The sequence below is a fragment of the Falco cherrug genome, chromosome Z (assembly GCF_023634085.1).
Source record: "Falco cherrug isolate bFalChe1 chromosome Z, bFalChe1.pri, whole genome shotgun sequence".
In the NCBI taxonomy this organism is placed as follows: Eukaryota; Metazoa; Chordata; class Aves; order Falconiformes; family Falconidae; genus Falco; species Falco cherrug.
In genome coordinates, this window is record NC_073720.1 from 66179005 (window position 1) to 66194179 (window position 15175).

Sequence of the window (15175 nt, forward strand, 5' to 3'; positions counted from 1 at the left end):
CAGACAAGCTCTCTGTTTCATCAAAAGGAGAAAGAGTCTATCAAATTAATAAAAGGAGTAAGACTTTCTTTATTAATGCACAAACATTCAAGTACAGATAAAGGAGGAAATTTTCAAAAGCTACCTCTGCCAAGTGGCAACACTAGCAAATAAATCTTGGTTTAAAAAAAAAAAATTAAAAAACAAATTAAAAAGATTTCAAGTTGTAACATCAGTTGTTAGAAAATATTCCAATGGGAACGGTACCAAAAAAAACAAAAAACAAAACAAAGCAAAACAAAAAAAAACCACCCCACAGAACAAATGGAGATAGATAAACTCAGAAAAAAACCTGTGATCTGCCTCCAATAGAAAAGTCCTGGGTTCAGAGATGTAGTTTGCTTTCTCCAGTCACCTATTCTTAAATGAAACACAGACCACCACACAGAAAGTCATGACATTTTAGATAATATCACAAGCTGAGTTTATGGCTGGAACGCCTTTTATTCCAATTTCATCATCCCTTTCCAACTAGAAAAAGTGTCAGTCAAAGCTTTTTTGTTCTACCATCTGCCTTCCTTCACCATCAGCATCCCTTCTTTTTCTTCCTTTCTTTTTCCTGTATTTTCTCCAAATTCTACATTCTGTATCAACAGTTCCAGCACCTGTGACATCTTGAGGTTTTACCAAGAATTAAAAAAAAAAACAACACACACACAAATAATTCTTATTCCTACTTTTTATAGTTATGACTTTCTTTACACCTGTAGTGAAAATTACTGAATTTGTACATTTGTACAAGGCAAGGATGAGCAGCAGAGGCCCCAAGAGCAGTCTGCAAATCAAGATGGTAACAGTGTTAACATTAATCCAGAATGTATTCCTTAGAGAGGGACACAAAACCTTTCTAAAAAGGAAATTGTTGAATTCTTGCTAAATTTAATGCAACATGTTTTCCTTCTCACTTAGGAAAGCAGATTATTCACTTTCAAGATTTCTTCCCTGATAACGTACACGCTGCAATGACGCAGAGGACCACACTACTATCTCATCCTGCAAACACTTCTGCTTGTGAGTCTATACAGAGCTTTTACAGTTGCATTATCCCTCAGATGTGGTTCAGAAAACACTAAGGTAATTTGTTCCGCTTTGATGTCTCTAAGAAAATCATCCCTTCAGAGAAAACTCTTTCTATAGAGCTAGAAACAGAATGTGCCTCCTAAAAAAAAAAGGAGTCTGCCTTGTGTATTACCACTTCCACTAGAGGACATGCATGCATGAACTGAAAAAATTACGTAAAGCAGATGTCTATGTAAAAGCAGGCAAGTTCTGTAAGTCATCTAGCCTCAACAATACAGTGCTCTGTGTAAGTTAGTTTATCATACATATATTTTGCATCTCCAGTAAACGTTACACAAAAATCAGAAGCAGACAGAAATCAAAGGTAAGGGTGCTGCTAAGGGAAAAAAACTCCTCCTAACCTGTACTATCACCAAAATTTTAACAAAATTTTACTGTCACTACTTGGGGTTTTTTGCCTGTTGTTTGTTTTTTTTCCCGGATTAAACAGTTTCCATTCACAAAAGTATCATCTGTATTACACGGCAGTCTACAGTATGAAGCACATGAAGACTCCAAGAACATCTCCTTCATTGGAAAAAAACCTTAAAGCCACATATACTTGCTATTGCTCTATGTTAAAAGAAACCAATATGCTGTCATCTTGTCCTCTACCATTACAGGCTCCCAAAGTCTAACACAAAGCTCTTCAATAAAAAATTATACTGAAGTGTTGCAAGACTACAGTTACTGTACAAAAAGCAAGAAAACAATTTAATCTGTTCAAGATAGACATTCAATTATCATAAAATCCACTTCATCAAGATTTAATTGCAGTATATTAGTATTTATGTAACAGATGACTTTGTTTCATTATGTACAAGAAACCATGCATAGAAGGAAGACATATCATATCTGTAATTTGCAGTGATAACAACAGTGACTCATTCTTGATTAATACAATAAACTAAGAAATAATTGATGAACATGGGAAAAGTAGTCTGCCTGTAAAAAACAAAGTTAGTAAAAAAAAACCCTGATTTTTAGAAAATTAAGGGTCAGTAATGTTCAAATTCCCTCTGAGCCTTGCCATTCTTTCAAATGATAGCTATAAGAGAAAGAAAAATAATTTGAAAAGCTGTCACATAATAGCAGGACATTAATGCTATATAATGAGATGTCACTATCAGAACTGATGAAAACTAAAGAGAAGCATGCTTCACATTTACCAACTGAACCACAATATCTACAGAAATATAGATCTTTTCTTCGTTTCATAATAGGTTATTATTAACTACACCTGACCGCATAACACAAAGTATCAAATCAAGGTTGTTCACATTTTTACCAGAAAAAGAACTCATCTGGAGAGTTATTTATTAACTTTTTCTTTTAGTATTTTATTTTATGCCCTTGGTTGACTATTATCTGTTAAACATTCCATCTTAGAAATAATTTCTATTCTAAGCCAGATCTAAGTTTGCAGCAGACTACCAAATTGCAGAGAAAATAACTTGACATTTAATACTCTGTTGAAAGTATTATAAAAGTGGCCCCTATTTCTAAGGTGGTGTACACTGAATAAACTTTGACTTTGATAGAGCTGATTTATTTGTAAGAAACTTGAAGGAGAGATTCATGATGCTAGACAAGTGTTCACCTTCTACAAATAGTATACAGCAGTCATTCATTAAGATTCAGTCCGGTTTTCTACTAGCATGATGCCTGTAGTAGTTACAATCTTGCAACAAATAGTCTGAAAAGATTGACTAGTGAACAGAATATTTTATAAGTCCTTTTAATGATTTTTAAGGTTTTAAAAGACATTTTTAGAGATTTTTAAAAGACATTTCCATCAGTTACCTAACATTAAATGTAAAACTCCTATGTATATCTAGCTTTAAAAGTCTTTGGTATGCAATGAACTTAAGCCTTAGATAAAAGAACTGGAACTGAATCATTGCAATTTATACACATTACTGTCTATACAAGTACTGAGGGTCAAAACTTCTCATGAAAGGAAGAACATGAATCACATGAATCAGACACCAACTTCACACATACACACATCGAATCTCCACAATGACTGGTACTATGTAAGGTCAACAGGCCTGTTAACAGAAGATAGCACAGCTCTATCAAAGTCAAATTAAGTTCATTCAGTGTATACGACCTCAAAAATGGGGGGGGGGGGGGGGGGGGGAGGGAAGTAAGTCAAGCCACTGTCCAATTCTATTAGTGTCTTCAGTTTCATTACATCCTTCAAACCTTCCTCAAAGAGAAACACATATATTTTTCAATGCATCATTTTTTCTGTCTTGTTTCCGCTTCTATAATTTAAAGAAAGAAACAGAAACTGTGAAGTCTGTACTAAATAAAAAGTTCTCACTACTCTGCAGTACATTTTTTTCTAGTTCAGCACCCTCAGTACCTGAAGTACTATGACTTTTTGTTGTACAATTCATCCATCCATTCATCCATCCATCCATCCATCCATCCATCCATCCATCCATCCATCCCTACTTTAAAGATTACTGTTGTACCAACAGATTGGCTTGGGGGTTGGGGATTTTTTGTGCAGCTATATTGTCTCATACATCACTGTAGTACATTATATCTTCCACAACACTCATAAAGTCAATTTAAAGTCCCAACTTAGACAAACACCTTGATGGTTACACTGCATTGTATCAGCAAAGGCTCTGCTGTTAAGATTTAAGACAGCTGATGAAAAGAGTTAACTAAAGTGTTGTTTACAATCCAACCATTCTAATTCTATGAATTGTTTTTGACAGAATCAAATAACCACCATCTAAACAACAAGCACATGCAAACCAATTGTCAATATGTAACAACAAAAACTAACAATCACAACCTCCTCATTCTCCTCCTTCAACATAAACCTCCCAGTCTAGTCAAACAACAATTTTCTGTAAGCCTTATAGATACACCATACCACCTGCACAGTATGCTTGTATAGTTTCGTAGTCAACAAATTATGCAAACTACCAGACACTGTGTGCATACACAGGATACTTCTTTATCCAAGTGCCACAGCTTTACTGAACCTTAAAATCATCTCATAAAATAACCTATAAGCAATGAAACTCAAATAAGCCTAGACTGTACCACTCCAATTATCACAGATAAAACTCAGCAGCACCAGCAGAGACCACCTGCTGTCACAAACTTAGCCAATTCAAACAGTCTCTGCAATCATCAGTAAAAACACCTAAATAAGGTACACTCTAGCTGGTAACTGAAAATCATTTACTTAAGAGAGCATCACTGTAGTGTTTTGAGAAAAGATGGAGTAAATTTTAAGTATTTTGGATGCTGAACTGGAAAGCTGGAAAACAATGTTACCTTAAACTATCATGGACATTAAATGAAAAGCTTTTGCTTGTAATAACAACCCAGATAACTTTGAAATCCAAAGAGCACCGTTTTCAGTTGCTATACGAGATTGGAAATTGAGCTGGGGAAAAAAAAAATAATAACAATGCTTCCAGATCCTACACAGGAGGATCTCCTATTAGCATGCAAAAGATGCATAAGGAGAACAATTGTGTTACTAAGATGAATGCCAGAGTCACATGAAATTCTTAAGAGCAATCTTAAAGCTTTGATGTTGACTTTCCTGAGTCAACATTCAAGAATGGAGAAACAAGCACTCTCATGTTTAACAACTCAAATTTTGTTTCGATAGCCACTAACAGTGAGATAGATGAAGTTGCAGAAGCACCAGAAACTTTCAGTTTAGGAGGGAAAAGAAGAAAAGGGCTGCAGCTCTGCAGTGGTTGGAGCAGAGAGGTGAAATAATCACAATTCACCAAGTTAATTTGACTTATTACATTGGGGTTTCTTGGACAACGCCATTTGGAGGTGGGGAAAAGGATACATTGTCGTTTCATGGAGAGATATTACAGAGAAGTGGCATTCCCATAAAAGCAGAAGGAGCTGCAGCCCTCCCTTCCCATCATCACTGTCTAATGTCAGATACATGCCCCATCAGCGGCTGCACTCACTTACAAACACCAGCTCCAAACCCTTGGTTTTCTTGGCATCTGTTATATTCATATAGGGAGTCAGACTGCAAATCTATTTTTCATGCTTCTGTCTGGAAGTCAGTAAAAATCCAGATTCAGATCGCAGGCAGTGAGAAGTCCACAACCATTTATTACTGCAACTTTCATGAAAAAGTAAAGAATGTGTTTTTCAAGTAATTTAAAACTTTCAGATAAAGAAATATTTATTGAGGGAAGCTACTGTTTGTAACATGGCACTGTTACAGAACATGTATCTGATGTTTTGACATGTCTGGAGTATCGTGTGCGGTTCTGGGCTCCCCAGTAAAAGACAGGTATGAAAATACTGGAGCTAGTCCAGCAAAAGGTTGGGACGATGACTAAGGAATTGGAGCATCTGTAATATAAGGAGCAACTGAGAGAATTAGGATTGTTTAGACTAGAGAAGAGAAGGCTCAGAGGAATCTTATCCCAGTGTGTATAAGTACTTCATTGGAAGGAGTAAGAAGATGAACCCAGACTCTTCTCAGTGGTGTTAAAGGAAAGGACAACATGCACAAACTGAAATACAGGAAATTCTACTTACACACAAGATAAAATGTTTTTACCATAGGAGTGATTCAGCACTGGAAGAGGTAGTCCAAAAAGGCTGTGGAGTCACCATCCTCCAAGATATTCAAGAACAACATCCTAAGCAACCTGCTTTAGTTGACTCCTGAATGGACTGGACAATTTCCACGGGTCCTTTTCAACCTCAACCAGTCTGTGATTCTATATATAAAAAGAAATATATTTTTTCCAATTATTTGTCCAGTAACTACTGAACGTTCAGTAGTTAATTTACCTGGACAACTACTCTCTCATCAGCATGTGTCCTTATAAGAATTCAGAAAACTACCATGAAAAAAATTGGTCTTTTTGCCCGGTTTTAACAAAGCAGCAAGAAAAAGCAGAAGGCACGTCACAAGAAAAAAAGAATTTCAATGACAAAGCATGCAAAGAAAGAATTATACTTGGTTTTTGTTACACTGCAGTAAAGAAATAACATACTGACCTTGAATTTTCATATTTTCCCATTTATTTTATACAGAGAATACATGATATAAACCAATAAATTATAACAGATAAGCAAGCCGAAACCATTCTTTTGTTAATGTTTTCAGTTTGTTCTGAAAATCTGTACTTTTTGGGCCACATAAGATGGCTGATTTAACATACTGCCATTTCCAGTAAAGTGCAAAATGTTATTAGATACCAAAATTTTGAATATTTTAAGCACTTACCTCATTTTTGCAGTTGAATGTAAAGCCCAAACCTATTTTTTGGTTACCCATGCAGATGGACTCACTTTAAATAAAATAAAACTTCTCCCACTATTTTCAGAAGTATTAAACCATCTTCTCTTACTTAAAACACAAATTATGACAGTGCAAGTAAGGATGTCTTACTCTGCTTCCACCTTGAAGCTGTTCACATGAAAGAAGTGTAAACAGATCACAATAAATAGAAGACCATAATATCATCATCATTGAAAGACTAACACATCCCCAAAGATATAAAGATAAAAAACCAAAAGGTGTTTTAAAATTGCAGGATTTTTCAGATTACTGAGGAATAATCTATAACAAAATCTGGAAATGATTCAATATCATTGCTCTCAGTCTTCATAATGCAATATGGCATACACCGCATGGAACAATGGATGAGTTCGTTAACCCTTAAAGACATGTGAACATACTATAATCTTTGCAAAGGCAAAACCGATAGTATTACTCCTGTTTGGAAACAATTGCTCCCATCATCTGCAGTATAGTAATTTTAAACCAAACCAGAATACCAGTGGCTCAGCCACCAAGCCCTCCCAGCCCAGTCATGCAGCACACACACACACGACCTGACACAGGGAAGCTGTAGTGACAGATCTGCTGGAGGATTTTCTCAGCCCTTCCACAGCAAAGGCAGGCTGTTTTTCTTCTGCCTCCGAGGACAATAAGAAAGGATATTCTGAAGCACTGCAGGTAACTGCAGCAAGAATGACCAGAGTCAGTGATGTACAGAGCTGGATATGAGCTGTTGGAGGAGGAGGTAGGTATAGGCTGCCCTTATCATACATTCATGGCTAACACACTGAAAATTCAGTAAATCAGGTAATATGCACCCTACAGTGAGATTTGAGTGAAATGCTACTTCAAGACCTTTATCTGAAGGAAACAAGGCACACTAGTCATTACTCTACTAGTCTACACATCTACTAAAAAAACCAAACACAACAAACCACAAAAAACAACAAAAACACCAAACCAAAACAGAAAGCACAACTACTAGCAGAATAAAGCAGAATAAAACAAAGCCCTACCTATGTACAGGTAACTAAACTAATGTTAATCTGCATGGCTGACTGTCAGTCACAGCTTATGTTGCAAGGACAGCAGTCCATATGCAAAACAGACTCCCTCACCCTGTCTGCCTCAAGGCAAAAACCTCTACTGAAGCAAAACAACAGGGACACCTAAGCAGGCCATACATGAGCTACCTGTGAGGTCACTCACCATTCAGTTCATCTGCCTTTTAAAGAACAGGTATAATACACAGAGAAGACTATAAGCCACCAATATTTTGCAGCTTTAAAAGAAACGAAAAGTAGAAGAAGATGGTGATGCTTTTCTCAAAGGTGTTGTAAAACAGGCGCTGTGGGAAAGTGCTTTTAACTCAGGGACAGTATTTGCACCTCTCCTGAACTTCCCCCCAAAGGAGTATTAATTATTTGTGTACAAATCAACTGTGAGTAGTTACTTGGCTGGAAGTTTCTGACTGGAAGTGGGAAGACTTTCCAGAACTTTGTCCAATGTGAGTAATGGGAAAAGAAGCATTATTTCATTTCCAGAGGAAACGCAAAAATCTGCAAAATTTTAATGACAGTGCTCAACCAAGTCATTGTTTTTCTATGATGCATTCATACATATACATGGCAGCAACCAATTCCTCAGAATTCTGAAGCTTTAATAAAAACGCTGCCACCCAAAACTAACTTCTGCCACCCTAAGGTTTACTTTTGTTTCTACTGAAGTCCATGGTAAAATCTGAATGCAACAGTGAAGTTCATGCCTCACTACTTTTGTTCTCTGTATCACCATCAGTAGTGCATAGATTGTGTGAAGTTCAAATTTTAGCACAAAGATAAGTATTTTCACTGTGGTACTGTTTTTATTTGAAAACTGAATTTATATATGCTCTATTTAGCTCACAGTTGCACAATACACATTACTATCAGGAGCTGAGTATTGCATAAAAGGAATGAAGAATCTGACATGAGTGTTTATAAAAACCAAATAGGTAGCATAAATTGACAGTATGCTTCCCTCTGTCAAGCCTCTTGACATTAACAAGCAATGCTCTATAGGTACACTAGTTATTCTTTTCATTCTGTTACACAATACAATTACTAACTCTTCATAGCTCTGGTTACAAATCAAATGTGAAGCAAACTTATCTTGTCATATATCAGCATTTAAAATATTCCTGACAACCTTCACACAGGGGGATTTTTTTTAAGATTCACAGGTACCTTTCAGCTCTATTAGCTTTATTGATGCTACTGGCATAAGAATTTTATCTTAATACATTCGCACTTTTCTGTTGTGTATAAATGTATAAACACTTCATAGACCACAAGAAATAAAAGGAAAGGAAAATTATGATTCAGTTACATGCAATGACTATTTATGGCCCTGTTAAGACCCCTGGGCAGACCACAATAAAGGTGCTGTGCAGTGCTTCTCTTACATAATGAATCACACTCTGCACTTACAATAAACATCCAGGTGCAGTTCATGATTGATTGCATTTTCACTAAGGAGTGCAATAAGAAATCAGAAAAAAAGTTTGCTGCTGCACAGATTAGCAAGTTTTGAAATGGGCAATGCCATTAGTCACGTAACATCTTGGTGCTGGTGCCTGAACTGGACCACAACCCCAGCTACAGCAATAAATATTACAAAAAAGCTTCAGTACCTCCCGCATCTCACTGACCAGACCTGCATATACAGAGAGTATATCCGTCCACAGAAGCAGGACAGTAAGAGGCACACTGTTAAGAGGGCCAGCATCCAGAATCCATATGTAAGGACATCTGCATTTACTGGATTTCCAACAGTAGGAACATATATGCTCAAACACCTCTTCCTTCAACTGTCACTATCTAGCAAAAGGAGCAGTGAGACCTTAGTATCTGGAGAAAGCCCAAAAGGAGAAGAGGAGGGGATAAGCAAGAGAAGAAGGAACAAATTGAAATGTTTTGCTATTGTTCTACCTACCTTTAGATTTCTACTCAGTATATTCTATATCTATGCTATAATACCTCCCCCCCTCACCTTCATGCAGCAATATGAACTCAAAACATTTTTTGTATTGATGTTTGTACTGCTGCCTGCACATCAGAGATACTGATACATGATCGATTGTTGCTCCTCTAATCCTCTTGGTGGATAAAAACTGCAGCTTCCTAGTTTCTGGATTAACAGGCAAGAACCTGAAGTGCCTTCCTGCCATCTGGATCGTTGTTAGCTGAACACAAAAAACAGAAACAGAATGGAAAACATCAGTGTTAAAATTGTAATATGCTTCTGCATATTCCGGTCTGATCCAGAAATGAAGACCACAGAATACATGACCACTCAAAAGAATGATGACCAGCCTGGTTATGGAATCAGGTCATCTACCCCATAACAAACTCTGTCATGGTGTTTGAGAGGAGGAGGGTTGGCATCTAGTTCTTCCATCACCACTTAGAAAACATTATTTGTTAAGTCATGTCATGCCCAAATTTTATAGATCACATCTTTACAGAAAATAAACACATCAGTTAGATGAGGGAGGATTATTCACTCATTCTGTCAGCAAGACATTTTTGGAGGATTTAAAGCAGAGGAGGTAGAGTCAGGAAGACTGGAAATTTACTGATGCATGTGCAATGCTTATGAGGGCTTCTGTTTCTCCTGCACCTCCATTTTGGATTATTCTAAACATTGGCAATAGCTACACAGCTGCTTCCTTTTGATAAATTGTTGAAGCGTATTTAGCCAATTAAAAGCTATGCAAATGTTTCACACATAACTTCCAGGAATTTGTTCTGCATGAGGAATTTTTATTATGACAAAAAGTATTTATCAAATGATTTAGTCAAGTATTTCTTTAACGTAAACAAGTGCAAGGCTACAGAAATGTGCAACATTATCATAAAATGTGAAAGCAGGAAAGTCTTAAAAATTATAGTATCATTATTAAGATGATACAGATCTCTGTGCCCTGCTGTCCACAGGTGTGCATGCACACCCCCTACAATCCCTTCTGAAGTCGTCAGAGAATTACAGCTACATCATGTATTTTATATTCAGAATAGTTTATTCAGCACTCATATTCTAGCTTCCAGCAGTGTTCATCACCTCATTATTTGGGTACCAGACAGATAAGTATCATCTGCCAAGAAAAACTTCATAATAACTATCTTTCTAGACAGACTCCAGAGAAAAAGGTCTTTTATCCAACCCTCTGGAGGAGAACCAAGTTTAAGCTTCACCAACTGAATTCTGAAATAGCCTGGACTAAAGGAATAGTCAGTGTTACTCAATCCTCTGGCATCCCTTTGATTTTTCTTTGGAATATTCATCAAATAATACCCACTCAATCCACTTTAAATCCTTTAATTTCTTCCAGCACAAAACCACATCCCACTGTTGCTACACATCCACCTGGTGTTTACTTTTTAGCATGGTGACAAAAGCAGCCAAGTCTCTCCTAAATTAACTGTACCCTAGAGAAGACTAGCCATACATCATCTCAGACTCTGAGCTTAGCACCACTCCATCCTAATATGTCTCCCAGTCACTCCCTTCCTCCATCCTTAGTCTTGTGTGGTTAACTTCGCCTAAGTAGAACAGAGCAATAAAAAAGGGACAAAAAAAAGGGACTGATGTTCCACTTCTGAGACAGTAACTCCTAACACATACTTGTAATCCACATGATTTAGTCATGTGTTTTTACAGAAAACTGGTAAGCTTCATGGTTTCTGCATCTGGATTTACCACCCCATCCTCACGCCACTCCTCCCTTCCCCCTGCCTTTAAATACAAAAAATGTTAAAGCATCAATTACAAAAAGCTTTGGAACAAAGGGCAGATGCAAATACATTAATGCAAGTAAACTACAACAAGCTAAATGTAGTAAAACGTACAAGTCTTGTACAGCCATACATGGAACAGTTCACTTTTGAAGCAATGAAATTACCTTTCAATTTGAAAGTACTTTGAATATAAAAACTTACAAAAGAAGACTGTAAGACACTAGGAGAGGCCATCCAGTCTATCCCAATACCTAAAGTGTTACATTAAGTATAATCTAATAAATAATTAAATAGTTTATATTTAAGGGACAAAAAGGTAGACATAAATAGAAAAGTGTTCTACAAATGCTGTATTTTCAATATCAGAACTAAATATTATTGTACCTGCACACAAAAAAGCCCTCACACCCTACCACTGTAGCACAATTTAAGTCTTTTTTTACATAAGAGTAATAAAAAGAATGAAAAAAAGATTTTTTTCAGAATACTATATTCCTAATCAATAAAAAGGAATAAAAAAGGAATGAATGTCAGAAAAGGAAGGCTGTAGCAAGCACAACAGTTGGACTGCAGCCAGCAATTGCCCAGTGGAAAAAAAAGGGTAGCCAAAACATTTCCAGAATGGAATTTGTAGTGAAAATGGAAAGTGGGAACTTAAATTCTCTAGTACATCACTTTGGCTGGTCCTACAGTTAAGGAAGCACGAAGGAAGCACAGACACACTACAGACCAACTTCCTTGGTCTGCTTTAATGAAAGATCCATCAATGTTTTCTAACATCTACAAACAACCTATGAAAGAGACTGCTTATTAGCTTATAATATCATCAATCCACTTTCACATAAAAAAGGTACATGTTGTAGATGCATCAATAGCTCTTGTACAGATTTAGTCCATTCTACAAAAGGCAGACAACTGAAGGCACTCAGATGGCAAACTTCTGTGGACTCTTCAAAATAAATGTCATACAAAGTGTATTTACCACATAATAATAATACTGCAAGAAAGCAAGATATGCAACCCTTGCTTGTCAGAGTATCACAGCTACCACCTTTGTAAGAAATCTATACAGAAAAGCATTACTCAAAAGCTCACGTGTGGTTACAAACAAGATTTAACTATCCTTTTTATAAAAATACTTTTTCTCAGAACAGACGTTCTTCCTCTAAAACCTCCTTTTTACATTTCCCTCTACTCGGGAAAAGGAGTTCCACACAAGCCATTTCCCCATCAAGCAGAGGTATATCCAGCTCTCTTTCACAGATGCAGTCAACCAGAACAGACAAGTTTGCTTAGATAAAACATGCACAGCAAATGATGACATATGACCTCCACCTACAGTGATCTTGTTTGCTCACTAGAGGAAAGCTAGGGCTTATTATGTGCAGAAAATGATTTACATTCATGGGACAGATCACAGTACATTCTCTCCAGGTCCTGAAAATGTGCTTCTGCAGCAACAGAAGCCACTTTGCTCTCAGTCTCTAAAACATTGAAATATGTGCCCTACAAACAATGTTTATTTCCACTTCAAAACACCTCAAAAAATTACAAACCACAGACAGCAGCACGTTAAGGAAAAGAAAAACTATAGATATATTTTTAAAAAAGGAGAAATCTGGAACTGTGGTTGAGAAAGAGATCTTAACAGCTGTGATTAGTGAACCGTGCGTTTATACATCTTTCAACATTACAGGAAGCACTGGGTGAATTTCAGCCTGCCTCAGTTGGCAAAAGTCTGTTGCGTTAAACTTGTTGACAATGTTGTTTAAAAAGAAAACTAGTATTTGACGGCAAAAAAAAAAACCCAGTGTGTCATAAATGTCAAATGCAGGATTATAGAGCAAAGCACAGATATTCTGGACTTGAATTTCGGTGCATAATCCAACCATCTGTCGACCAGTTGTGCAGCAAAATCAAGATAACGTGGAAATCTCCAAAAGGACAGCCAAATTCTCTTCCTTCAGCTACAGCATTTCCCCGTTTATGAACACGCCCGCGGTAATCGCACTCTGCCTGCAGATTAACCTAGGGGAGATGACACTCGCCACCGGCAAAAGGAAGATTGCAAAGGCAATCCTGCCAGATAGGCAAGATAAACAGGGCGCTCCGCTCCCGCTGAAGCAGCCTGCAGAGGCAGACGCGGACTTCGCCGCGCCGGTACGGTCGAGCCGGGCAGGGACCGGGGGCTCCGGGATTCCGGGATTCCCCAGCCCTCAGCGGCCGGGAGATCCGAGGCAGGCTGCTGCCCGGCGGGGAATACGGGGCTGCACCGTGCGGCCGAAAACTTAAACCCGCTGGAGCGGGGAGCGGAGCCGCTCCTGACGCCTCTCCCACCGCCGGGACGCCGGCCCGGCGCAGCCCCGTATCGGGCAGGGCTGCGGGTCCCGCAGCTCCCCCACACACCCTCCTGGCCCAGCGGGGACCCCGCAGGAGAGGCAGCCCGGCCTCCCGGGGAACAAAAAACAAACACAAAAAACACTCCGCGGGGTGCGCCGAGCCGGGAAGTCCCCGGGAAAAACTGCCTCGCAGCCGAGGGGCGCACGGCCAGCCAAGGGGGCGCACCGCACCCGGGACACGGGTCTCCAGCCGCGCTGCCCCGTCGCGTTCCGGATCGCCGGGCGGCCGCAGAGGGGCACAGCTGCCCGCCCCGGGGCACGGCTGGGGGCCGCCCCGCGCCCGGCCTGGACACCAGTTGCTCGACCCGCGGTGAAGAAGTGGTGAAAAGAGCCCGGGGACGGCAGCGGAGCCCCGGGTGCGCAGGGCCCCCCGACCTACGGGCGAGAGGTGCTCGCCCCCCACGGGGCAGACCGGGGGTCCGCCCGCGCAGCCCTCTGCTTCTCACCTCCTTAAGTTCCTTGGCCACGTCTTTCAGGTCCCCCAGGACTAATTCCAGATCTTCCACGATGATCTTGATCTGCTCCTTCACCTTGGCTTTGGAGGCTGCCGGCGGCCCCTCGGACGGCGACGAGGAGGAGGATGCGGTCCCCTTGGACTGGGCGGACATCCTTCGGGGCAGCCCGGCGCGGCCAGGGGGGCACGTAGGTCAGGTTAGCGCGGCGGCCGCCGGCCGCCCGACCCCGTCCCTCCGGCTCCCCTAGCTGCCGCAGCCGCTGCCGCCGCCGCCGCCTGCCCGCCCGCGCATCCCGCGCCGGGGGCGCCGAGCCGCGCCGCGCTCCGCCGGGCGGCCGCGCTGTGCAGCTGCCATCGGCTCCCGGGAGCGGCGCGGGGGCCCGGCTGCAGCCCGCCGTGCGCCGCGCCTGCGCCTCGCCCCGCCCGCTCCGGCTCCGGCTCCGGCTCCGGCTCCGGCTCCGGCTCCGGCTCCAGCCAGGCAGAGGGGCCGGGGGAGGAGCACCCGCCGCCCGCTGCATCGCCCCCGCCCGCGCGCCCCGGGGGGCGGGGGAGGCAGGGCGACTGCTCCGGAAGAGTCGCTGTGCCCCCGGTGCCTGGCCGGGGGCCCGCGGGGGCGAGGGAGCGGCGCTGCAGCATCCCGGGGCCCCCGCCCTGGTCCCCGGGCACGGGGGCTGGTGAAACCAGCTCCGCCGGAGGAAATATTTAGTCGCCAGAACGGCCCCCAGGAAAGGGGGCACTTTTCCGTGGCAGGCTCATGGCAAAATCCCTGTCGAAGGAGACAACAGCAGTGCCCGTTTCTGGTGGAAAGGTCGTAACTGGGAGGTGACACACACACCTCTGGGCTGCAAAGTAACAGTTCTGGCCGCGCTGGGGTGCACCACGCTCCCTGGGGACTTTGCTGCTGTGGGAAGGATGGTGCCTTGTGAATGCCACCGAGCCGGTAAAAGACACTTGCGTGCCTGCCCGCCACCGTGTACTGAGCAAACACGGGGGATCGGTAGACCGACCCTGTTCTGGCTGGGAAGTAACTGGCTGTGCATCTCATCAGACAACGCATGTTAGCCAGAGTAGCTTCTATGAATCTGGTACCCGGCTCTTTGAGGTAGAGGCCAGCACTGCTTTTCAACACAGACTTCCC

General features: G+C 41.2%; 1 protein-coding gene across 1 annotated transcript in view; it reads right to left on the minus strand.

Annotated features, from left to right (window-relative positions):
* The window catches only part of PRR16 (proline rich 16), a 165144-nt gene extending 150945 nt beyond the window's left edge, over positions 1-14199 (minus strand). Inside the window, 1 exon segment of the mRNA XM_005432951.4 lies at positions 14030-14199. Within this exon segment, the coding sequence (XP_005433008.1) occupies positions 14030-14191 (162 nt within the window). The 5' untranslated portion in view covers positions 14192-14199.
* Positions 14200-15175: the final 976 nt, after the last annotated feature.